The following is a 27,642-nucleotide window of genomic DNA, read 5'->3' as shown; positions in this document are numbered from 1 at the left end:
AGATCTGAAAAAAAAAGAAATTGAGGATAAGCATGCTTCAGAAAAAAATAAAAAGGAAAAAAGGAAAATCATTTCTGAAGGAGGCCAAGATGAATAAGCTGAATAAAAGCAAAATGCTAAAACACTCCTTTCTGGGGTAATACCCAAATCTAAAAATGTAAAACAAATTTTAGCTTTCTCAAATAAAAACAGCACATTGACTAGTTGTAACATATTACCAGTTAAACCAGTAAACAGAAAAGGTTGTTGGGGAACCTGAGGAATAATATTAAAATGATCCTGGCATGGCATCTCCTAGTTAACTTTTATTCATTCCTCAGATGTTGTCTCAAACATTAACTTCCTTAAGTTTTCCAGTTAAAAGCTTTCAGAGCACTGTGTATCTTTATAGCATTTACTATGGTTTATAAATTCATATATTGTATGCGATTTATAAATGACCGCGAATTCTCCCCACCATGTAAGCTCCATCATGATATGTCTGGGCCTCAAAAGCACTCACTCAATTAGTATTTCCTGGAAATTAATTAATCAGCGTTTGGAATGGATTTGTTTTATTGTTAAGAAGGAAGTCTCCTAAGTCCCTGTTTATGTGCCTGGGGCACAGAAAATGATATCTCATGATGGTTTCATTTTGACTTCAAGGTATATATACTGCCTTCTCTTGAATCCTTGAATGGCTGGGTAGTGAAACAGTTAAAAGAATCTTAAGCATACAAGGACAAGGCTACAAACTTGGAATTGACTGTCATACAAACAAACTGTGGATCTGTATATACTTTCACTCAGTCTGTCTGAAGACCCATAGTATGGGTTTAAAAGGTAGTTCAAAGAGCCTAGAGACTGTGGCAACAAAACAAAGCAAACCTGTCTGGTACATTCAGAGATTAATCCATCAGCTCAAAGCGGAACTTAGCACATGACAGACATCCAGTAAGTACCTGCTGAATGAACTGATGATACAACATGCTGAGATACCTAATTTCACATACTTACTACTCATGGCCTCCACTTTTGTGTTATTTTTGATTGGCCCACATCCCAGGGTCCTACAGAATACTTGCTCAACTAGTACTTCTTAATTGAAATGAATGAAGAAATAAAAAATGATGATATGCAATTATACAGAGGACTTTCCCCCAAGTTTTATTTTAAAATATTTACTATGTTGCTATTTTTCAATTCATTATCAGATGTTAATTCAAATGTTTGGTTCAGTCATCTCTAATTCTGCATCTTTAATGTTTCTCTGTTCATAAATTCTACTAATGTCTCACCTACCAGGTATTAAGCTCACCAAGCAGTAGGCCATGCATTTTTAATTTCACCTTCCTACCTTGCCAACATGGATACTTCCTACCCTCCCAACATGAATAAAATGATACTTTACCAAAATGTGTTTTTAGCAAATGTGTCAGATAAATAAATCAGAGAAATATGAATTGGTACTTTCCTATTAATAACAGCATAAAAGTTTCCTCTGAAATACTTTATCACATATTTTTGTTTATCTTATACAAAAGCAAGGATTTGATTATACATTAACATATGAAATCTAAAGATGCTATTTGAATCTATGAAAATCTACCAATATTTATGACACAAGATAAATAGTTTTAGGTACAAACTCTAACTGTGACTTTACAATATGCACCATAAGCAGGTTAATAACTATGGAATAGTCAGTAAGTAACACTAGAATTACACTGAGATTCAGATACTTAGATATGCTTAATACATTAACATCCAATAAAAAGTACAGTTGTCCCTGCTTGAACTAGCTAAAACAACAGACATTCTCTGCTAGCATAGTAAGAAAGGTGAAAACTGAAAGTATCTGCATCCATGCAGGTCAGCCATAATGTTCACAGCACGTGGCCTCATACCATGTTGTAAAATAACTGATAGGCACACAAAAATAAAGCTTCAAACTAGCTGCCAAACTAGACTCTAGCTGGCAGAGACAACGTTACTAAAAACAACATTATTTGTGATCAATGAATGCCTCAAACTTAAATACATGATTTTCAAAATAACATTTCTACCATTATTTAAATTTCACAAATAAATCTCAACAGGAACCAGAAAGAATTTTTAAATTCTCCAATTACATTGATATTCCATACAAAGTACGTTTGTATGTTTTCTCAAATAAAGTGTTCAAACAATGGTAAAAATGCCTAATGATCTGCACAGCACTTAATAAGAATATATTCACTCTCCGACTCTCACAAGCACTGTATTGGCTATTACCCCCATTACATCCCAAACCACAGAGCTTATCAAGTACATATCTGAGCTTGAAACCCAAGTTTCCATTGGTCTACTACTTGACATTTTTTCCATTTTCTAAAATCCTATATGTCTTTATATCTTCCTCTCTGAGGACACCCGTCCCCTCACTTATGTACAGCTTTTATAATCTAGTAATGGATTAAAAAGTCATTGATCGGAATAAAATTTCAATAGGCAACATAACAAATATCTGGTAATGACTTCCCCATTTATAAAACCCTTCCAGACAACAGGTATATGACGAAGGAAATGCAATAAATTTAGATCAAGTAAGAATCACCTACATAAAAAGAAAAAGAATTAAAATTTTTCCCAGTAGTCTATTTCACCTCAAAACTCTTATGATTGAAGAACTCAACATTATATAAGGAGGGCAAATTAAATAAAATTAGGCAGCGGAAAACTGGAGGCATTTACAGAAACATAGGCACTCTCAAAGATCTCTGCAAAATTTCAATGTCAGAGGAAGCCAAATAAAATCTTTAAATGTGAACTTGTAACAATGTCTCATTTTTTGAATATATAATGCTGTTCACTTTAGTTACTTAAAACAAAATGGAAATATAAAGACAGGTGATAATTTCCAAGTGGACCCTTTCCATTTTGTTTCTAAAAAAACTAATTTAAATTCCTGAGGTTACATTTTAAACTATAATAGGTAATAAAAGAAATATTTCAGTCTTACTGTATGAAACATTTCAAAATAGTAACTTTTAGAGCTTAGAAAATAGAAGGAAACATTCATATAAGTTGTAGTTAGTTCATACTTTACCTACCCTCTTTCCTTCTAAATTCTCACACCATTTTACAAATATTGCCAACATGGCTACAGGTTGTAATAAGGAAGGGTATCTATCAATACACCCATAATTTAAAGATAGATGCAAATTATAAAACAGTTTGCCAAGGAAATAAGGAATGATATACTATTAGAAACAGTAAGTTTGATGTATGAGAGTAAACAATTATAATCATCAAGTTGAGATCTGAATACTATACAAAATTAACATAATATACACTTTAAATGGCTTATCTTAACCCATCTGATCAGCATCTATTTTCCTTTAAATATAATTCTTAAATGTGACTACACTAAATGCCACTTTTAAATGGTTATTTTTATGATATGTGAATTTCAGCTCAGAACTATATCTATGTAACACATAGATAAAATGTAATGTATTATCATTAGATGAATTTATATGTTATATGAACTATGTATGAACTGGAACATATATGTTCCTAAAACCTTCTGAAATTCATCTAATGATAATGGTTCAATCTTCTTGTAAGTACTTAGTGTTGCTATAGTGCCTGGACATTTACTGAAATCCTATAGGCAGCCAGCTTGAAAATGCATGCTGTTTGAAATGATGAGGTTAAAAAATGACAAACAGAAGCATTAATTCCTTCCTATGCCAAAAAGTTTAAAATTTCTCAGTGGATAAAATTAAAGAATTTTGAAACACTCTTCATCTGTTTAGTGGTTAATAAAGAATGCAACACAAAAGGAAACAGCTTACAATACTTAAACTTCAATAAATAAATCAGTATAACAAGCAATGTGACTTGATCACTTTTAAAATTCTTCCTAAATTCCTATTTACTGTTCATTAACACCAACAAATAAAAGCTTATACTTAAATGGAAAAAAACCCATTAATCCTCAGTGAATCATAAAACCAATTCAACTATCACCATCTCATTCATTAAGGTACTTCATTATTATTATTTAATAAAATACTTCTTAAAAATCTTGTGGCGACATTTTTGTGCAATTTCAAGGTCCAATTTTAAGAGCATAAAAATCATAATTAAGTTTCTCTAGAAAAAAATTGTAATAATCACATATTTCATTTTTAATTTAAAGGATCATAAACAAAGTTAACTTAAAATATTAAATATTAATGCATTTAAATTTAATGCAAATTGTAACTATTTTTAACTTAATATTTTAAAATGCATATTTCCTTTAAAAGATGAAAATTTCAGTGCATTTTGGAGCACTAAAGTTAAGGAATTTAAAAAAACATTAAGTGCTAAAGTTACTGTTATAGGCATTTACCACAAATCATTCATCATTTTATTACAAGTATACCTCAATTAACTACATCAAAATATACATATAAACTAAAGTGGAAACGTACATCAACATATTGTATGATAAAGTGTCTCCTTTGTCCATCAGAAAATACAGAAAGGACATATTCACCAGGTTTCCCATGACTCTCTCGCACCAAGAAGTCTCCTTGTTGTTTTAACAGGTCTTGCGCTTCTATTCTGGGAATTGCACCGTGGTACCAGTCCTGTTCTGCCAGAGGTTTCTCAAGTACAGGGATCGTATCACAGAACTTAAGCAAATATTGAAAAAAAACACATTAAGTTAGAGAAGATAGCAATTTTTTTCTGGTAGGACTAATAGCAATTATAAATACTTCTTACCTATGTTCCTCCCTTTAATTGACCAATTAAACGTTATCTGAAAAATCTGAAATGTTCATAATCTTTTAATACCTCCTGGAGCACTGATGCTGAAGTGTAATACATACCCTTAAATACTGCAAGATTATTTGTTTTTTCTATCAGACATAGGTACACACAATATTAGCATTTAGAGTTAGCACTGTAGTCTGAGTCACCATATTATAAAATACATATATTTAAAAATCTTCAATCAGAGGCTTATGATGAAATGAGAGTATTATCAGGGACACTTTTCATAAACAACTTCATTTTCAAAGAAGTAAAAGTTGAATTATATGTTTTTATGGCATTAACTCTTGATCACATGGCTGCCCCCGTCATGGGTTCCAGAAGCACTATGGCTTCCTCTTGCTGCGCCTGCTCATCCTTGCTCCTCCGACTTCCTTAACCATTACCTCTGCCACAGGGCTGGTCCTGATCCTACACAGCAACAACAGACAAAGGCTCAGCTGAAACAGCATCCCTGAAACCACCAAGGTGCAATGGCAAACATGCGACAAAAACAAGGCGGGGGGGATACAAGCCATGAGCGCAGCAGGAAGCAAGTCATCCGTTATTTTAGGAGGCCAAATGCTAACAACAAATAGAGGTAACTCAGAGCTGGTTATGTTTCTTTGAAATGTTTCTAATTAATATGTTGATGTATGGCAAAACCAATATAATATTATAAAGTAATTAGCCTCCAATTAAAATAAATAAATTTATATTAAAAAAATAATAGATGAAAGCATACATCTTATGGTTACAAGTAAAAAGTTGTTTGTTTGTTTCTGTTTATCACCCACAGAAACTGAACTGCCCCAGGTCATAGGAACTCTTCATAGGTAAGGCACAGGCACCTTTCTGGTAAATGAGAACTAGCTTGAAGAGAGCCTGCACTGTTTCTGTCACTTAGTGGTTTACTCGCCAAGTCGTGTCTGACTCTTGCAACCCCACGGACTGTAGCCCACCAGGCTCCTTTGTCCATGGGATTTTCCAGGCAAGAATCAGTTCAGTTAAGTTCAGTCGCTCAGTCGTACCCAACTCTTTGTGACCCCATGAATCGCAGCACGCCAGGCCTCCCTGTCCATCACCAACTCCCGGAGTTCACTCAGACTCATGTCCATTGAGTCGGTGATGCCATCCAGCCATCTCATCCTCTGTCGTCCCCTTCTCCTCCCACCTTCAATCTTTCCCAGCATCAGGGTCTTTTCAAATGAGCCAGCTCTTCACATCAGGTGGCCGAAGTACTGGAGTGGACTGCCATTTCCTTCTCCAGGGGATCTTCCCAATCCAGGAATCGAACTCAGGTCTCCTGCATTGCACGCAGATTCCTTACTGACTGAGCTATGAGGGAAGCCCTCAAGTTTTATCACTTGAAGAGGCCTAAAATTTACTGGTCAAAGTTCCATTTTATATTAGCCAAAGCCCATCCTACTGACTTAAAAAACTGAGAAATCCCAAACAGAATTCAAAGAAGAGTACACAGTTTGGTTTCTACTTCTACCACCATGTGAGTGCGAATGTTAGTCGCTCAGTCGTGTCCAACTCTTTGTGACCTCATGGACAGCAGCCCACTAGGCTCCTCTGTCCATGGGGTTCTCCAGGCAAGAATACTGGAGTGGGTTGCTATTTCCTTTTCCAGGGGATCTTCCCAACCCAGGGAATGAACCCAGGTCTTCCGCATTGCGGGCAGAGTCTTTACCATCCAAGCCACCAAGGAAGCCCTGCCACTGTGAGATTAATTCTTTAAATACATATATGATGCATCTGTACATGGAAATTGTTTATAAGCTGAATAAGCCTTTTCTTTTGTTAGAATTATGACAAATACTTTACTTTCAAAACAATTTACATTGTATTCCCAAAATGGGTTTACAATTGAATTATATAAAGAACTAGCCACAACTATGAGAAAAAAAAAATAATTATTTTTTTAAAACAAATGCATAATCCATATGAAATTAATTTTTGTGTATACTGATACTAACAGTTTATAAAGTAGGTGGTCAGAATGATTAAATATTTCTTCTTTAAAATTTTGTCACAATGGATTTCAATATAGAAAACACTAAAATTTTTACTGTTATAGAAATATTTTCAAGTCTCGCCAATGGGGAGTGTTTTATTGATTTTTTTCCTCTGAGAAGAATCAATATAGAAAGAAATTCAGTGTCACTTTTAGGCAAAAAAAAACTTTTTATTATTATCTCTTTTTTAAAAGGTCTACATAATAGAAAAGCATCACAAACAAGGATATCATGTGCTTGATTTCCTCTCCTATCAGCCTATCCTCCAAAAGGTTGATTTATTTAGAAGTGGGACAACAAGGACCCTGGGGAATTCATTAAGTCAGAAGGGCATTGGAAATACAAAAGCTCAGCTAACACAGAAATTCATTTAAGCATCTGAAGGTGAGGAATACATTTTGGGGGAAAAAAATCATTCTGAAACATCTAAGTTTGTTTGTTTGTTTTAAAAAGAGAAATAAACGGGAAGGAACTTACAATGGTATTTCATAGGGATTATACTTCTGTTTTTTTGTTTCATAAGGTCTTTTGGGTAGGAAGGAAAACTTCGCCATCTGCCGTTCCTGGCCCTAGACAATACCGTCATGGAACGCAGGCTAAAGTCACTATGGGTATATGTGTGTGTACATGTGAGACATGCATACACAGGAAAAGGCTGTACACAGCCCCTGACTGCATCTACCAAGGTCTTTCAGGAATTTCCCTGGAAACACTGGAAAAAAACATTTTATTAACGTGCTTTCAACTAAATTCTAATACAGCTTTGCAAGCCTGACAGTAACAGAATGAAGGTCGTGCCAGCAATGGAATCCAGCATTCCAAAGGCTTTCATAATGACATCAAAAATGAAAGGAAGCTTTTTACTTCAAACATCACAACTTTCTCAGCCTAAGTGGGGAAAGATTTTTCCTTGTTATCTAAAATTTTTGTCAAAGACATGGGGAAGATGAAGTTTCCATTTTCATATGTGCAGTAACATAATTAACAAGTTACACAATAATAAGACAAGCTTTCCTGATTGACTAGACTAGCTATCTACCTTTTTCCCCAGACCTTATTCTTAAAGAATATGTCAGAAAAAACATACTGAACTTAGTTTGATAAAAAGATGGTTTAAATGAAGAGGCAATGAGGAATCAGCCCAAGAAAATGAAAATTTTTTTCCAGACTTAAGAATGAGGTTATTTTTTTGTCTTAGTCTAATTAAGACTAATTACCAAGAATTTAATGAATATTTGTATGCTTTTATCTCAAACATTTGAGCACAAGATTAGCTCCTTATGAGAAGCAAAGACAACAATGTTTTTTAAAAAAATCAATGTCTGGATTTTACTCAAATTAAGCACCCAAATAAGGAACCATTAAAAAAAAAAAAACTAAAATATAACAGCATCGAAAATATGCAAGTACACCTCTCAGTGAGTTTGAAACAAGCTAAATAAAATTTCAACACTAACATATGAGTTTTTATGAATTTTTAATAAACATAAAGTGAACATAATTCTCTTCTAAATCCTTATATAAATTTAGTTATTAGTTTAACAATTGAAGTAAAGAATTATTTCAAACCGAGTGTAATAATATACTATAGTGTCTACAAGTAACTCATAGGATTTTAAACATTTCTAAAAAATTCCATAATGACCCCGTTAATTTTAAAGCTATATATCACTGAGAGATTTTAGGGGCGATTAAGAATCAAATGTCATACAAACAGAAGAAAATCACCAAACACTTGCAAAAGGTGGGAAATACTGGCCTACTGAGTAGGAATCTGAGTTACGCAGGAAAGGCGACTTTCTATGAAAGGGCCAGGTAAACACTCTGGATATTTCACCTTCATGACTGTGTGCATTCCTGCTGGACAAACAGGATGTAAAGCAGTGCTTCCATCTTCAACAGGCACAAAGGCCTATCTGTAAATTGACAAATCCTATTTTTTTAGCAATAAAGTAGAATTGATCTTTTTTTCATGCATTGATATCTTATTTTTATCAAAAGCATACTTTACCTAATGTTCACTTTATACTATGAAACTAGAAGCAAAACTCTTATTAACAAATTCCTTAATTAACAATTTTTGTACTTTTTGAGACTTTGAGTTTGTTCAGTCGTTAGGTAATAATACAACTATGATTACCATAATGATTAGGCAGAATTACATGCTGATCAGATTCACATTCTTCTACAATTCTTCCCCAAACAATATTAATGTCACTCTTCCCCAAAGATATACAACTTAATCAAACTTGAACATCACCTGACTTCCATGACTTTCCACTTCCTTGACTGCCTGTTTGTGTACCTTCCAGGATGTCTAATAAGAGACCCTATCTCTAGCAAAATATATTTTTTAAAGGTCATTCATTTTTGGTCTCATACTTCTCCAATACCTTCTGATTTCTCCTGACTTTGCTTTCTTCCCTGCTTCTTTAGTTCCTTTACTCAACTTCTTTTTATGAGTAATCGTTCTTTTTTCTCATTATTTTTATCCATTTACTTTTTCCAGCTGTGCCTGTGACTCTCATTCATTCTCTTTCATCTCATCACATTGCTGCCATTTTTTCTACAGCTTTATTTTTTCCAAATCAAACATCCTGACCTGAAGCTCATACAATGTTGCAGAGAAAATGTACCACTGCATCAATAATAACATTTTAGTCCATTAACTGTCTTCAGTGCAAGTGCTATACTACACATCTCAACTAAAACTATTACCAGATCATTCTGATGAATTAGTATGAAATCACAGCTCGGTACATTTGAAAATTTATCATCAAGTTGGGATTGCCTGTACAGAACACAGTGTCATTCTGACATGATCTGGGTCAAATGCTGTAAGCATCTGAGCAAACACATAAAAGAAGAGGCTTACTCTCTGTGTGGCTTCCTAAGTGGCACTAGCGGTGAAGAATCCACCTGCCGGTACAAGCGACATAAGAGACTTGGGTTCCATCCCTAGTTCAGGAAGCTCCCCTGCAGGAGGGCATGGCAACCCACTCCAGTGTTCTGGCCTGGAGAATCCCATGGACAGAGGAGCCTCGTGGGCTACAGTCCATAGGATCGCAAAGAGTGGGACATGACTGAAGTGACTTAGCACACACACTCTATGTACTGAAATAATAGAAAATAAAGCTTGATAAGAGAGAGTGAAAAAGTTGGCTTAAAGCTCAACATTCAGAAAACTAAGATCATGGTATCTGTTCCCATCACTTCATGGGAAATAGATGGGGAAACAGTGTCAGACTTTATTTTTTTGGGCTCCAATATCACTGCAGATGGTGACTGCAGCCATGAAATTAAAAGACGCTTACTCCTTGGAAGGAAAGTTATGACCAACCTAGATAGCATATTCAAAAGCAGACATTACTTTGCCAACAAAGGTCCGTCTAGTCAAGGCTATGGTTTTTCCAGCGGTCATGTATGGATGTGAGAGTTGGACTGTGAAGAAAGCTGAGCGCCGAAGAATTGATGCTTTGGAACTGTGTTGGAGAAGACTCTTGAGAGTCCCTTGACTGCAAGGAGATCCAACCAGTCCATTTTGAAGGAGATCAGCCCTGGGATTTCTTTGGAGGGAATGATGCTAAAGCTGAAACTCCAGTACTTTGGCCACCTCAAGTTAAGAGTTGACTCATTGGAAAAGACCCTGATGCTGGGAGGGATGGGAGGCAGGAGGAGAAGGGGACGACAGAGGATGAGATGGCTGGATGGCATCACTGACTCGGTGGATGTGAGTCTGAGTGAACTCCGGGAGTTGGTGATGGACAGGGAGGCCTGGCGTGCTGCGATTCATGGGGTCATAAAGAGTCGGACAGGACTGAGTGACTGAACTGACTGAACTGAAAGCTTGATAAGCTCTTCTTAAAAATTATGTATAATACTAGGGATTCAAAACATGTAATTCTGAGAATATTATTTAGTTTTTCTTAGACATGACTAGCTACATGGAGAATTCAATCTATTTATGGCAGTGATATGATGTAAGAAGTTTAATTTTTATTTTTCCTATTTCTCATTTTTCTACATGTTACTGTCTGGGATAAATAAATAACTATTAAATCCTTAAGGATAAAGGAAGACAACCAAGGTTTAAAATACATAATATCTAAGTTGAACTTAACAACATCCCTTGTCAGAGGAAGTACAAGGTTGCTCTGTTGGACTTAAAGAAAGACACTAAAAAACATGAGCAGTTTTTTATGTTATGAATGAAAATAACTATATTCCCTTATGCCAAAGGTGAAAGCCCAGCATTATAATACCAACATGATAATCAATGTACAACAAACACAACTGAACCATAATTTGCTTATTTTCTAAACAGAAGCAAACAAGCAAATCTTACTTAGTATATAATTATTTATTATGGATGCACATCATTATTTTTGAATATTTTTATTTTCAATCAAGTTCAAAGTAATTCAAAAATTTTTAAAAACCTAGATCCAGAAAAATGTTAATTTTAAGGCGACAGAAGAATAATTTAATAATTCTTCTGACATCTAAAGAACAATTATCTGGACCAAAGTGTGCTTTATTTTTATTTTAAATAACGTTTTTCAAAGAGTGCTACTATTATAAATGTGTTCTGTACTCCACTCATCAGTGAACAACAACTAGTACTCAGAAGGGGCTGTAAGACAGAAGAGATTGTTAAGCCACTTATAACAAAAATTCTGCAGTAAAAAAATGGCTCTGGAGAAAGGGCAGTATTCTTGATATGACTAGAACAGATCTCATCGAATATAATGTGGTTTGAAAGACTTTCAATGGAAATGGACCCTCATGATCGCCTGTAGGCTTTCAGATTATACAACGAACCCTGTCTAACACCCCTGGCCTTGATTTCAGAAGCAATCTATGAGAAATAGTCCTCAATGCAAATTCATAACCGCCTGAAGCACGAAAGATGCAGGATATGAAGCAGACCTCAGCGCCTGGAGGGACTCAGGATAGGCTATTTAACTCCTTTAGTGCAGTAGAAAAAAAGAAACACCTGCTTGGAGCTGATACAGCGTATTAAAATACTAATCTCACCATAACAGTAAATATTAAACATCTATCATCAGATATTATAGTCTGTTAAAGTCAAATTCACCTATGAGCTAATTATCTGACATTCTTCCTTCCAGCAACATTTCTGATTAAAGTGCTCCATCAGACTGTCTTCACAGAGAGATCTACATTTTAGCCACAGTGTAAAAAATGGCAAAATAAGTAGCTATGAGAAGTTCAATGGGAATACTATCATGATTAATCCATTTCCTTTTGTATAATGCAATTAACAGTTTTATCTAAAATTATGCTCTAAGCTCCCAATTTTATATGTTTGAGTAAAAAACCAGCGATTTCATAGTTGTTGCTTTTAGATTTTAAATTAAATATGCTTCCACACTTTAAAAAATAATTTGAATATATACCTCATACCATATGCAAATATTAACTTGCAGTGGATCAAAGACCTATATGTAAAACTACAGAACTCTAGAAGGAAACACAGGTGAGGGTTTGCATGACTTTGCACTAGACAATTTTTTTAGATACAGCACCAAAAGTATGTGCAATGAAAGAAAATTAGATAAATGGACTTTCTCAAAATTAAAAACTTTTGTGTGTCAAGACAATTCCAAGAATGACGGAAAAAAATTTTTAAATTATGTATCTGATAAGGGGCTTGTATTCAGAATATATAAAGAACTCATAACTCAACAATGAAGGAAAATCACCAATTAAAACATATACAGTGGATATGAATAGTCATATCTCCAAAGAATACATACAAGTGACAACAAATCACATTAAAAGATACTTAACATCATCAATTGTCAGGAAAATGCAAATAAAACTACAATAAGATATCATTTCATACCCACTGGGATGCCCATAATTTTAAAAAAATGGAAAAATAAAAAGTGTTGAGATTGTAGAGAACTGGAACACTCAAATAATACGCTTTGCTGGTGCGAATGCAAAATGCTGTGAACACTGTGGAAAACAGTTTGGTAGTTCCTCAGAAATTAAACACAGAATTACCACATGACCCAGCAATTCCCTGGTATATAACTGAAAGAACTGAAAACATACATTCACATAAAAACTTGTATTTGAATGTTCCCTGCAGCTTTATTCATAATAGCCCAAAAGTAGAACAACCTAAATGTCAGCTGATGGATAGGTAAACAATGTCAGATAAACCCACACAAGGAAACACTATTCTCTCATAGAGAGCAATGAAGTTCCAATAAATGCTACACCATGGATGAATCAAGAAGACATTACACGAAGTGAAAGAAACCAGGCAGGAGAAGGCCACATAGCGTGTGACTCCATTTATGGGAAATGTCCAGAAAAGGCAAATCCATAGGATCAAGAATAGATGAGTGATTACCAGAAAATTGAAAAGGGGGGAAATTAAGACCAATTGCTAACAGGAGTTTCTAATTAGGGAGACTGAAAGGCTCTGTATGTATATGATGGTGATGGTTCCACAACAATGAATATGCTAAAACCACTGCGTGTATATGCTGAAATGGTCAGTTTCGCATTGTGTGACGTATATCACAAAAAAATAAACTAATTGGCTTAAGTTTGCCATTTTGGCAGGGTTCTTAAAAAGTTTTAAAGAAAAACTCGTTTAGAGTAATTAAAAATTTTCCTTCTTTTACACTACCTTTACCAGACTAGAATACTCAAAAATACTAAACTATGTCAGAAAAAAATTTTAATTATAATTAAATAGCCTCTAAAGTTTATCTTAGACTATCATACTACTTGAAACCTTCACATTCACAGTAAGACAGTAAGACTCAAGACCTCAGTTACCTGTGTAGTTGAGGGGAAAAATCTTCTTCAAGTAAACAGGATATTTAACACCTTACAGAAGTAGTTCTGTACCTTTACTCACAGTGTACCAGTGTCATAAAGTGCACACTATTTCAGTCTTCTTAGTTCATAAGATTTCTGAATAAACCAGGGAATGTCAAAGGGCTCTTAAGTGATGGATATAATGACTGCCTTAATCATGAAGATAAAAACGTGATCAAATGCAAGACAACGTACAGATTCACTAGAATTCTTGATTACAAAGGGAAATTTTCTTAAATGAAACAGGCATTTCATAGCTTCAAGGATGTTGATAAGGTTATTTAAATGTATATATGAATGAGGTACATGCTTTGTGGGAATGGCACTTCATTTCAGATAAAAGCAGTCAGTAAACACCAAATTTAACCTATATCAATCACTGCCAATTTAGTAATTTTACTTAAGAATAAGGTAAATACCACTTTTAAGTGGAGACAAAACATGTAAATATCTTAAGGCATTTAAAAAGTTATGATTTATATCAACTAATTATGAAGATTGTGTACAGTATATCTGACGTACTTTTGGAGTGCTAACCCCATACAACTTCATCTTAATGAACAAACAGGATTTCTCCTTTGTTTCTAGATGTAAATCAATGTGTCTTAAAGGAAAAGAAAAACCTCTTTCATCCTCTGTTTAAAAAATACTTTAAATATTTCCTTGTAAGAACTGTTTCTTTTTCTTCTAATGTGCTGTGCTTAGTCGCTCAGTCATGCCCGACTCTCTGTGACCCCATGGACTGTAGCCCACCAGGCTCCTTTATCCATGGGGTTCTCCAGGCAAGAATCCTGGAGTGGGTTGCCATGCCCTCTTCCAGAGGATCTTCCCAACCCACGGATTGAATCGAGGTCTCCTGCATTACAAGCAGATTCTTTATCATCTGAGCCACCAGGGAAGCCCTTTTCTTCTAATAAAAATTATCAAAAAAACTCTCCTCATAGAGTCTCTGAAACTTCTCATGAATTCTTAATCAAGTCTCCTATGCCTTACTTTGACTGTCAAATCATAATAAACCAAGTCTTATAAACTACTATTTATCTGTAGAGTTGTAAATTTATGAAAATAAGAGCAGGAGATAAGGCTTGAAAGAGAAGTACTCTGTCATGTGGCTCCTGCACACAATTTTAATTTTCATTTGCTACTTAATGCCACATAAGACGGTCTGCATTAGTTTTCTCCTGTGGATACTTCTGAACGCTGAAAGTGACAATGGCAGCATCAAAGGTTAAAAGATAAGTTGAAAATCTTTTACGCAAAATATATTTTTCTTCCTTTTTTTAAATTAAAATACCTGATGCCTTGCCACAGTTGTGTATAAAAGATTGTTGCTTGAGTGGAATAAATATGGGAATATGTCTAACATATTAAAAAGCGTGCATGCTCAATCGTTAGATCATGTCCAACTCTTTGCGGCCCCGTGGAATTCAGCCCACCAGGCTCCTCTGTCCATGGGATTTCCCAGGCAGAAATACTGGAGTGGGTTGTCATTTCCTCCTCCAGGGGATCTTCCCAACCCAGGGATCAAACCTGTGTCTCCTGCTTGGCAGATGGATTCTTCACCACTGAGGCACCAGGAAAGCCACATATTGAAAAGGAACTATAGCAAATATATCCAAAATGAACAGTGAACTAATCTAAGGTTAGGAAGCACTTTTTTTTTAAATATATGAGTAGGTCACATTGTTTTAGCTAAACTTTTAAAGAACAAGAAATAATATTAAGATATTATGTTGTAGAAACTTGGCAAGATGGGGGGGAAGCATGTAATTAGTTTGTACTGAATATTGTTTCAACCATCATTCAATAAAATACTATAAAGCTCTATACTGAGAGTGAGGCATGGCTAGAATAAAAAGCTTGATGACTTAGTATTATAGGTAATGAAGCAAAAAAATACTTTATACTTTTATATATAAATGGAATAAGAATATTTTTTTTATCTTGCTTGGCTATAGCTGCTATTACTAGGAGTAGTGAATATTCTATACATTACCATGTGCCACGCACAAATTTCAAATGGACTTTAATTTTCCAATTAACACATTCTTAAAAATATGAACACATATAAAATGATACATTTTTAAAATACATATATAATAATCCCTATTATAAAAATGTTTCACTGTAAAATAATTATATTTATAGTTTTCCTCAATGTTACAAAGTACATAAAATACTGTAAGTACTTATACGCAGTACAGAAAGTCTACAAATCAAATTTATTTCTTTCTTCCTTATTTCACTGTTACATGGGTCTTACTATACACATATCATTAATATACACACAGATTCACATGCACACATAAAGTTAAATTGTCTACTTACCTTTCCATTGATAAATACAAATTTACATGACATTCACTGATACATCAGAAGAAAGCTAGACAATGACTATTTTCAGTAATGTATAGAGTTCATCGTACTTACTGAAGAGCCCAGTGCAGATTTTGGAGATCTAATGATTCCAGCAATTGAGTGACGAATAGACTCAAATCTGGACAGCCTCTCCTTCCTTTCCTGGAGAGATGCAGAAAGAAGCTGTTAGCAGTAGTAAACTGTCGGGTACATACACAGCTACACTAGGCAATCAGGCATTTATCCGCAGCTTAAGTCCATTCACTCTGTCTTGCAAGTAAATAAAATGCAAGTTTCCTAACATTCCAAGTGATAAGTAATCAAATGCACATGAACTCTGCAGCATTTTATTTGCCTGTTTGCTCAATAAATATCATGATTTGGGAAAAAATAAGAAATAGAAATTCATGAGATAAGAGAAAACAAGGAATGCAAAGAAAACCCACAGAAACATAAGCATTAGCACAAGGCGGGGCAGGAGAGACACAAACTAGAAGGAATCAGTCTAACAGAAAATTTCTGACGGTTGTGAGGGATTTTCAAGGAAAAAACGGGAGTAGAGGGGGCAGGAGGAGAATTGTACGGAATGTATTTCTAAACAGCGAATTTCACTTGAGCAGTGTGGAGGTTTCCCAGAGACTGACGTGATGATGAGAACGATGGCAACGGAAAGGACAAGGCAAACCAAGCAGGCAGGGGCGGCAGCTCTGCCACTAAGGGAGCGCGTCCAGGCTACTATTTGCTACGGGATGCATTTCTGCAGGTCACATACCACAACGGAAGGAAACTCTTCCTTAAAATTTCAAATCCTTAGATCCGTTCTACAGACACAGGTGATGGGAGAGGTAAGAGAGGTTAGGAAAGAAGAGCAGGAAGGAAAGCAACGCTGAGAGCCTGGAGGTGAGAACGACAGCAAAGCGCGTGTGAGGGTAGTAAAAGCACTGACTAATGGTCCCATAGCGACTCCAGTTCCACTGCTGGCAGCAGACAAAGAACAAGGCATCACAGCGCCAAGCTCTGTACTTCCATGTCTCCCAACAGCAGTGATACTCGACTCGACTCGCTGTGGAAAAATAACCAGAGCAGGCCACAAGCAGCATCTTCCGTTTCCTCTCATAGATAAACACTGTTTCCTGCCACGTCAGTAAACACAGGATGTCACGGCATCGCACCATCAGCCTCTGCGGCTGCCTCAGCTGTCCAGCCTGAGAGGATGGAGAAGAAAGTGGACACTGGCCCTCGATACCAGAGGTGCACGTCAAAGGGACGACTTCAGTGAGCCAGGCTCCTGCACCTTCCCACACGCAGAAAAGGACTACACTTATTAACATGAGACGTCTACCTTACTTTAATCAGCAGTAATGTACTGATGTTCCAACTACCTGGCTGGTTGCAAAAATTCCTGTCTGTTATGACTCCTCCCTCACCTCTTCAGTGCAATCTCTCGAGACCTATCTGAGGGGCTGTGTCCTGGGCTTAAGTCCTCAACAAGCCCATCGATAAAACCTAATTCCCAAGCTTTAGGTTGTGTGTTTTTGTTTTTCAATTGACACTGTGTCTCCAATACCTATAGTATGTCTCTTTATATAGTAAATATTTTTCGTCACATGCTACCTGGTAAACATCATGTTTCCTGGAATTTAACCTTTGTCTCTCCACTTGCTTATTGCCAGGTTATTTGCTGTTATTCTACGAGTTGTGGTACTGTTAGTTTTTATTATTCTACAAACATATGCCTACTAATACTTTAAAATAATCTTAGGAGATCAATTGAGTCAATGCTCTTAAAATATTAAAGAGAGTAGAATCCCTATGTAGGAGTAGTATGAGAACAGAACCGAAAATTACAGGGAGGTTATGCAGAAAACTAGAATATTCAATGGAGAGATTTAAGTGTTAGAATGTATTTTACTTGCATATGTTTACAGCAATATTCACTGTCATGGTAAAAATAACTCTCCTCAAGCTACATCTTGGGCATCGAACCCTATGAAAGTAAAGAGAACAATTTCTCCCCAAGCCTCTTACTAATGCTAAAGAGAAACATTTTCTTAAAAACCTATTACTAGAACTGATTCAAATGTATTCTTTTTAATGGCTGAGTAATACTCCATTGTGTATATGTACCACAGCTTTCTTATCTATTCATCTGCTGATGGACATCTAGGTTGCTTCCATGTCCTGGCTATTATAAACAGTGCTGCGATGAACAGTGAGGTACACATGTCTCTTTCAATTCTGGTTTCCTCAGTGTGTATGCCCAGCAGTGGGATTGCTGGGTCATAAGGTAGTTCTAATGAGGTGGATGAAACTGGAGCCTATTATACAGAGCAAAGTAAGCCAGAAAGAAAAGCACCAATACAGTATACTAACGCATATATATGGAATTTAGAAAGATGGTAACAATAACCCTGTATACGAGACAGCAAAAGAGACACTGATGTATAGAACAGTCTTTTGGACTCTATGGGAGAGGGAGAGGGTGGGATGATTTGGGAGAATGGCATTGAAATATGTATAATATCATATATGAAACGAGTCGCCAGTCCAGGTTTGATGCATGATACTGGATGCTTGGGGCTGGTGCACTGGGATGACCCAGAGGGACGGTATGGGGAGGGAGGAGGGCGGAGGGTTCAGGATGGGGAACACGTGTATACCTGTGGCAGATTCATTTTGATATATGGCAAAACCAATACAATAGTGTAAAGTTAAATAAAATAAAATAAAATAAAAAAAAGCTATTACCAACTAGGTAAGACTAGTAGATAGGTCTAGGTGTGGAATAAAAAAATTGCTTCCCTTATATTAAGTTACACAGCATAATATTGTCTGTATTCAAAGGAATATGATCAGTGAAAGAACCTTTCATTTAAAGATACTCTTCAAATAATGTGGTCTTAAAAAAATGTATTATTAGAAGCAATAAATAGACTAAGTTTTACAAGGAATAATCAAACACGATTCAGTTCAGTCGCTCAGTCATGTCTGACTCTTTGTGACCCCATGAATGGCAGCACGCCAGGCCTCCCTGTCCATTACCAACTCCCGGAGTTCACTCAGACTCACATCCATTGAGTCAGTGATGCCATCCAGCCATCTCATCCTCTGTCGTCCCCTTCTCCTCCTGCCCCCAATCCCTCCCAGCATCAGGGTCTTTTCCAATGAGTCAACTCTTCGTATGAGGTGGCCAAATAATTTGGTGTTCCTTCCAAAGAACACCCAGGGCTGATCTCCTTTAGAATGGACTGGTTGGATCTCCTTGCAGTCCAACGGACTCTCAAGAGTCTTCTCCAACACCACAGTTCAAAAGCATCAATTCTTCGGCACTCAACTTTCTTCACAGTCCAACTCTCACATCCATACATGACCACAGGAAAAACCATAGCCTTGACTAGAAGGACCTTTGTTGGCAAAGTAATGTCTCTGCTTTTGAATATGCTATCTAGGTTGGTCATAACTTTCCTTCCAAGGAGTAAGCGTCTTTTAATTTCATGGCTGCAGTCACCATCTGCAGTGATTTTGGAGCTCAGAAAAATAAAGTGTGACACTGTTTCCACTGTTTCCCCATCTATTTCCCATGAAGTGATGGGACTGGATGCCATGATCTTCGTTTTCAAAATGTTGAGCGTTAAGTCAACTTTTTCACTCTCCACTTTCACTTTCATCAAGAGGCTTTAGTTCCTCTTCACTTTCTGCCATAAGGGTGGTGTCATCTGCATATCTGAGGTTATTGAGATTTCTCCCGGCAATCCTGATTCTAGCTTGTGCTTCATCCAGCCCAGCGTTTCTCATGATGTACTCTGCACATAAGTTAAATAAGCAGGGTGACAATATACAACCTTTACGTACTCCTTTTCCTATTTGGAACTAGTCTGTCGTTCCATGTCCAGTTCTAACTGTCGCTTCCTGACCTGCATATAGGTTTCTCAAGAGGCAGATCAGGTGGTCTGGTATTCCCATCTCTTTAAGAATTTTCCACAGTTTATTGTGATCCACATAGTCAAAGGCTTTGGCATAGTCAATAAAGCAGAAATAGATGTTTTTCTGGAACTCTCTTGCTTTTTCCATGATCCAGTGGATGTTGGCAATTTGATCTCTGGTTCCTCTGCCTTTTCTAAAACCAGCTTGAACATCAGGAAGTTCAGGGTTCACATATTGCTGAAGCCTGGCTTGGAGAATTCTGAGTATTACTTTACTAGCATGTGAGATAAGTGCAATTGTGCGGTAGTTTGAGCATTCTTTGGCATTGCTTTTCTTTGGGATTGGAATGAAAACTGATCTTTTCCAGTCCTGTGGCTTAGAGTTTATAAAACATTTTAACCAGTGTCAGCTCACTTGGTGCCCAGATTTCCACAAATTAACGTGAAATTATTTTACCAAAAGAATTTCTGGTCAGTGTAGCATTACATATCAAGTTTAAATAATCCACCTAACAATACATCAAATTATGCTGATTATTGTATTAATGAATTAAATGGCTACTTTAACAATTAAAATTAAAAAGCTTCTCTTCAGTTACCACGGACAAAGCGTCTAATTTTGCCTGTAGGCCTGCTAAGGCTGGTGATGATTTAACAAGGTAAAGAGATTTCTCCAGATAAACAGGGATCAGTTCTAGCTAAAAGTCCCTCAAAGTGGAGACAGCTGTGGGCCAGTGAAGGAGGGAAAGGAGAGGCAATGTGATGAAGTAATATATGATGTTATCAAATAATATTATGATGAGTAGCCTATAAAAATTCCATAAAGGTATCTAGAAAGAACAGATGCAGTATCAGTTTCACATCTCATTTAAGAACAGCTTTTCATTCCATTAAAATTAAAGCAGAGCTTCTCAATATCCCTCTCAATATATATATACATATATATATAATAACTAAGAGACTTCCATAATAATTAAAAGCCTATCTATGATAACTCTTTCAAAATATTCTGAAAGAAATAATATCTTAATTACAGTTCAAGTAAAACCAAACCTATCCAGTTTCCAAATCACTCTTCACTGAAATTCTCAAATTATAGTAAAATAGGCTCTCAAGTTACCTTCATCTCCTGTCCAAAGGCAAAGATATAAAAGGCAAGTATTGAGGTTTTGCTAAAAATGAACCCCTCTTCCAAACGACAGTCTATATAGATGCTGAAGTAAATTACAAACTAACGACTTGAACCAAAAAGCACGTGCTGCTGCTGCTGCTAAGTCACTTCAGTCGTGTCCGACTCTGTGTGATCCCACAGACGGCAGCTACCAGGCTCCTCTGTCCCTGGGATTCTCCAGGCAAGAACACTGGAGTGGGTTGCCATTTCCTTCTCCAATGCATGAAAGTGAAAAGTGAAAGGGAAGTCTCTCAGTCGTGTCCGACTCTTAGCAACCTCATGGACTGCAGCCTACCAGGCTCCTCCGTCCATGGGATTTTCCAGGCAAGAGTACTGGAGTGGGGTGCCATTGCCTTCTCCGAAAAAGCACGTAACAGGTCTCAAAGCAAGGCCCTTAAAGAAGGCACTACTGGGGGCAGGAGGAGAAGGGAAGAACAGAGGATGAGATGGCTGGATGGCATCACCGACTCGATGGACATGAGTTTGAGTGAACTCCGGGAGTTGGTGATGGACAGGGAGGCCTGGCGTGCTGCGACTTATGGGGTTGCAAAGAGTTGGACACTAATGAGCGACTGAACTGAACTGAAGGAAGAAGGAATAAGATTCTTGATGTCAGAAGAGAAATTTGGGCAAACCATTTAACTACTCTGGCTCTTAGGTTTCCATATCAGCAAATAGAAGAACACTGGACTAGACAAAAATATTCATCTTGAAAATTCTGTGACCATTGCTCGACTCCCCAGTCATCTGTACCGCGCTGATCACTAAGGATGCTCTCATGGAAGAGTTGCACTGGATCAGGCTGGCAATCAGAGTTACTCCCCCTGGGGGACTCAGTCACACCTGACAGACGGTGCCCCCAGAACTTGTCCTCAGGAAGAGGGAAAGAACTATGGAGAGAGGTGACACCAGAACACTCTTTGGTTAGTAACTGCACATTCATTGAGGCAGTAACCATGTATTGTTTCCCATAGACGTCTGTAAATAAACTCAATCAAATAACATTCTTAGAAGGAACAATGAAAGGGATTATTCATCCCTGCAGGAACAGTCAGATGTTTATTCAAATCAGCAGGCGGTAAGATTCAAGAAAAAGATAATATTCACAATATTCACTCTCAACCTCCAGGCTGTGTGCCAAATATCTTTGGGACTTCTTATGCAAAGCAGCCATGAAATTTGGAGTGATTTTGTGAGGAATAGCTGCAGGGAAATTACAATGCTAGAGAAGACTGTCTCTCAAAAAAAAATTCTAAACAGTTGATAACTCCATAATGTAAATGAAACACTGCAAATATCAATAAGTCCTTCATAAAAGGAATGGATTTATAAATAAACAAATACCTTAGTCTTTTGCAGATGTTGATCTGCTGGAGAGAATGAAGGACACACAGTTTCTACTCCCATCACAGTACAGAATTTAAGCATTAAAACAGTTTCTAAATGATTTATTCTAGCAATTGGGTTCTTACTGAAGACAAATCATTTTAGAAGTATTTACTGCCTGGGAAACTTGTTCGTCATACTGTTTTTCTTGGATGCTTGCATAATAAGAATATTTATTAAAGTAAAGACAGCAATAGTGAAATTTGCTCAGTTATGTCCGACTTTTTGTGACCTCGTGGACTATACAGTCCATGGAATTCTCCAGACCAGATTACTGGAGTGGGTAGTCTTTCCCTTCTCCAAGGGATCTTCCCAACCCAGGGATCAAACCCAGGACTCCCGTATTGCAGGCGGATTCTTTATCAACTGAGCCATCAGGAAGGCCCAAGAATACTGGAGTGGGTAGCCTTTCCCTTCTCCAGGGGATCTTCCCAACCCAGGGATCCAACTTAGGTCTCCCGCATTGCAGGTGGATTCCTTACCAGCTGAACCACGGTTCAGTTCAGTTCAGTTCAGTCGCTCAGTCATGTCCGACTCTTTGCGACCCCACGAATCGCAGCATGCCAGGCCTCCCTGTCCATCACCAACTCCAGGAGTTCACCCAAACTCATGTGCATCGAGTCGGTGATGCCATCCAGCCATCTCATCCTCTGTTGTCCCCTTCTCCTCCTGCCCCCAATCCCTCCAAGTATCAGGGTCTTTTCCAATGAGTTAACTCTTCACATGAGATGACCAAAGTACTGGAGTTTCAGTCTCAGCATCAGTCCTTCCAATGAACACCCAGGACTGATCTCCTTTAGAATGGACTGGTTGGATCTCCTTGCAGTCCAAGGGACTCGCAAGAGTCTTCTCCAGCACCACAGTTCAAAAGCATCAATTCTTCGGCACTCAACTTTCTTCACAGTCCAACTCTCACATCCATACATGACCACTGGAAAAACCATAGCCTTGACTAGACGAACCTTGTTGGCAAAGTAATGTCTTTGCTTTTGAATATGCTATCTAGGTTGGTTATAACTTTCCTTCCAAGGAGTAAGAGTCTTTTAATTTCATGGCTGCAGTCACCATCTGCAGTGATTTTGGAGCCCAAAAAAATAAAGTCTGATATTGTTTCCACTGTTTCCCCATTTATTTCCCTTGAAGTGATGGGACCAGATGCCATGATCTTTGTTTTCTGAATGTTGAGCTTTAAGCCAACTTTTTCACTCTCCACTTTCACTTTCATCAAGAGGCTTTTTAGTTCCTCTTCACTTTCTGCCATAAGGGTGGTGTCATCTGTGTATCTGAGGTTACTGATATTTCTCCAGGCAATCTACAAGGGTAGCCCAAAAAAAGAGAAAGACAACCCCCTTGCTAAGTGAAGCATTTTCACTTTTTGAAATAATGAAATAGGAAACTAAATGCACAAAAGGAATGCTTGAATGATTAAGATTTTGTCTTAAAATAACAATGCTGAAGAAATCTATGGTATAATAGAATGGGGTTCAGCGAAAACCAGGCTGTAAAGCTCCCCAGCATACTGTCTGCTTTCCTGACTCTGTATCCTCTTAAATAAGGTGATTTCTCCTCTAGGGAAACAAATCCCAAGCGTCAGGCTATAATCAGCTCCCTTCCTGTTCAATATCTAAACATAATTTGTGTTCCATGGAGCTTTCCTCAAGTGTAGGAACAAATATCCATTATAGTTTTTTTATAAAGTACCCAGAAGTGCAAGATGCACACCAACCAGTTTCCTTTTGAGGACCTCACTGACTCAATTTACATACAGATAGATTTTGCTCAGTAAGCAATTGTGCATTTCAGTAACTTAAAAAAGTACACTATTATGAATTAAATTATTAAGACATCTTAACTGAAATTCTGCTATTAAAATAAGGGACATAATAATAAGATCATACATTTATTCCCTTTGCTTAAACTAACAAATTATGAAACATATATGTTACAATGTATAGACTATATAGAGAATGAAAGTGTTACTTCATTTGAGGTCCCTATGTCTAGTAATCAAGGCAGTTTACCAACTTCAGCCTCACCCTCACTAACTCCCAAGCTCATTATTATATTTAACAAACTGCTTTGATCAGGCCAAAACCATCCCTTTGTCACTAACTGTGTAAGCGGCACGTGCCTCTCCCAGCGGCTTCCTTCTCTCTCTTCCTCTTCCCTCTCTGTCTCCCATTTCCCTTCTTTCCTCCCATCTGTCTCCCAGGTCACAGTGAGAGCTTATAAACTTTAGTCATCATTATTTGGGTTTTACTAATACTAACAAGGACATGTGGGCAGTTCCCATCTTTTGGCTGTTGTGAATAGTGCTGTAATGAACATTCATACAAACATACTTGAGTATCTGTTTTCAACTCTTTTAGGGATTTATACAGGAATGGAATTGCTGGGTCATATGGCAGATCCAACCAGTCAATCCTAAAGGAGATCAGTCCTGAATATTCATTGGTCGCTGAAGTCACGTGATGTGAAGAACTGGCTCATTTGAAAAGACCCTGATGCTGGGAAAGATTGAAGGTGGGAGGAGAAGGGGACGACAGAGGATGAGATGGGTGGATGGCATCACCCACTCAATGGCATGAGTTTGAGTGAACTCCGGGAGTTAGTGGTGGACAGGGAGGCCTGGCGTGCTGCAGTCCATGGGGTCGCAAAGAGTCAGACACAACTGAACAACTGAACTGACTGAACTGAATCTGCCTGCAGTGCAGGAGACCTGGGTTCAATCCCTGGGTTAGGAAGATCCCCTGGAGGAAGGAAAGGTTACCCACTCCAGTATTCTGGCTTAGAGAATTCCAAGGATGGTATAGTCCATGGGATCGCAGAGTCGTACATGACTGAGTGACTTTCACTTCCATGTCCTATGCATTGTTCTATCTGTGGAAGTTACAATGGCTAATGGAGCTTATATTTTAATGCTTTTGAGTTGAGAACGTTTACACGTAATATCATCACCACTATAGCCATTCTAAAAACAGATATGCTTATTTTTCTTGAGTAAACTCAAGAAATTGACTCCGTTAATTTTACTCAGTCAACAAAAATTGTAATGTCATTTTGGCCTTTCAGAACACATACTCCTGATTTTAGGTTGGTCATAGGAAAAAATAAAGGGAGACAGCCTGGTGGCAATTCTATATTTTAACTTTCAGAGGAACTGCCAAACTGGTTGACCCATTTTACACTCCCACCAACAATGTATGAGGCTTCTAAATTTTTCACATCCTCGCCAACACTTGTTATTTCTGTTTTTCTGATTATAAACATCCCAGTGATTGTAAAGTGCTGCTTGCCTTCATTTTTTTAAGGACACTTTCACTGAAGATAGAAGTCAAAGCTGAGGCTTTTTTTTCCTTTTGTTCCAGCGCTTTGCGTTCTGGTCTCCATTGTTCCTCGTATGAAGTCAGCAAGAATTCATGTCATTATTCCCCTGTACATAATGCTTATTTTTTATCTGATTGCGTTGTAATCAACTAGGATATAAGTACATGTAAATTTTTCTTTTAACTATTCTTTTTGGGGTCTGTTAAATATCCTGGACTTCTGGATTGAAAGTGTTAGAAAACACAACCATGTCTGTTCAAATACATTTCTACTCCCATCTCTCTCTCCTTTCTTAAATTCTAATTATTAAACATGTATGTTAGTCCTTTTGATATTACCCCATGATCTCAAATACTCAGTTGTCTATTTTTATCTTTTTGCTTCATTCTAAATGCTCTCTATCACCTGTCTTCACAGCTCACTGTAATTGTCCTGTGTCTAGTCTACTGACAAGTCCAGCTAATGAATTTCTCAGTTCTGATAAATTTTTCATTCTAGAATTTCCATGTTTATAGCATCTACACTGCTGCTGAACTGCTCCATACACACTGTATACCTTTTCACACACATTGTATATCTTTTCTTAGACCCCTAAGCATTTTCATAAGCTATCCTAAAAGACACTAACAATACAGTGCCATCCCTAAGTCTGCTTATTTTCTGAGCTGTAGGCCACATTTCTTACTTTTTAGTGGCCATACAATGTTTAACAGATGGTTTCTACTAAAAAAAAAAAAAAAGCAGAATCTGAATTCTATATGTTTACCTCAAGAAAGAGGCACACATACTCTTTTTTCCTTTCAGGATGCTAGAATTGGGGCTGTAGTTAATAAGCTGGGCTTGTCCTCTGCTACTGCTTTGGTTTGAATTAATCCATCACCAGCTTCAAATATTTGGGGCTAGATCAAGTTTTTCTTCCAGAGAAGGCAATGGCACCCCACTCTAGTACTCTTGCCTGGAAACTCCCATGGACGGAGGAGCCTGGTAGGCTGCAGTCCGTGGGGTCGCACAGAGTCGTACACGACTGAGTGACTTCACTTTCACTTTTCACTTCCATACATTGGAGAAGGAAATGGCAACCCACTCCAGTGTTCTTGCCTGGAGAATCCCAAGGACAGGGGAGCCTGGTGGGCTGCCGTCTATGGGGTCACACAGAGTCCGGCATGACTGAAGCGACTTAGCAGGAGCAGCAGCAAGTTTTTCTTCAGCTACGGATGGAATCTGAACTGTGGCCAGATTCCAGCAGGCTCTTTGGCAGGGGTGAGGGGGGCAGAAGGCAGGCTCTGGGGAGCTCTCTTTCCTCCCCAGGCTCACCCGCTACATTACATCTAAGATAACTTTCTACCTTCTCTAGCCTTTAGAAGGCCACTGCTCCCAACTCTGTGAAGACCCACAAGTCCCTGCAGAGAATCCATCTGAGAGAGGGTTCCAACATTCTTTTGTCAGTAAAAACCCAGAGGGCTCGGTCCTCCTGCCTCTAACCTCAAACAGCCACCCCACGCCCCCCAGACAATACTGCAACACTTTTTACATGTGAGGAGGATGTCACTCGGGATATCTTTCTCAAGCGTTCATCTCTGATTCCCTGCTGAACTCAGCGAAGACGTGAGCAGATCAGAAGCGGCCTCATTCTGTGGGGAGGGCTCCCCCAGATTCTAATCTGTCCCGCCAGCCTACGCTGCTATCACCAGTTTGGTTAAAGCTTGTTCAGTTGATTTCTCCTTATTCCTTTCAGTGGAACTTTCTTCTTATCACACAGCTCCACCCAGGATGGAGGAAATCATAGGTCTTTTTTTTTTTTTTCCCCCCTAAGAAAGCTTGTCAC

General features: G+C 37.6%; 1 protein-coding gene across 21 annotated transcripts in view; it reads right to left on the bottom strand.

Moving 5' to 3' along the window:
• The window catches only part of FER (FER tyrosine kinase), a 458,023-nt gene that overhangs the window by 223,557 nt on the left and 206,824 nt on the right, over positions 1 to 27,642 (bottom strand). For 18 of the 21 annotated variants that reach the window (XR_015168399.1, XR_015168396.1, XR_015168401.1 and 15 more), the window contains 2 exons: positions 16,083 to 16,172; positions 4,443 to 4,646 (listed from right to left, as the gene is read on the bottom strand). Coding sequence is in view for 15 of the 21 variants with exons in the window: in XM_086413354.1 (XP_086269480.1) it covers positions 4,443 to 4,646; positions 16,083 to 16,172 (294 nt within the window). In the remaining 6 variants the exon portion in view is untranslated. The remainder of the gene's footprint in view (positions 1 to 4,442; positions 4,647 to 16,082; positions 16,173 to 27,642) is intronic. The other 3 variants (XR_015168400.1, XR_015168398.1, XR_015168397.1) reach the window with 1 other exon arrangement.

This window comes from Bos grunniens, chromosome 7, assembly GCF_055505025.1.
Source record: "Bos grunniens cultivar Pamir isolate PY7600 chromosome 7, Bosgru_T2T1.0, whole genome shotgun sequence".
Lineage (NCBI taxonomy): Eukaryota > Metazoa > Chordata > Mammalia > Artiodactyla > Bovidae > Bos > Bos grunniens.
This window is presented reverse-complemented; position numbering and strand designations above follow the sequence as displayed.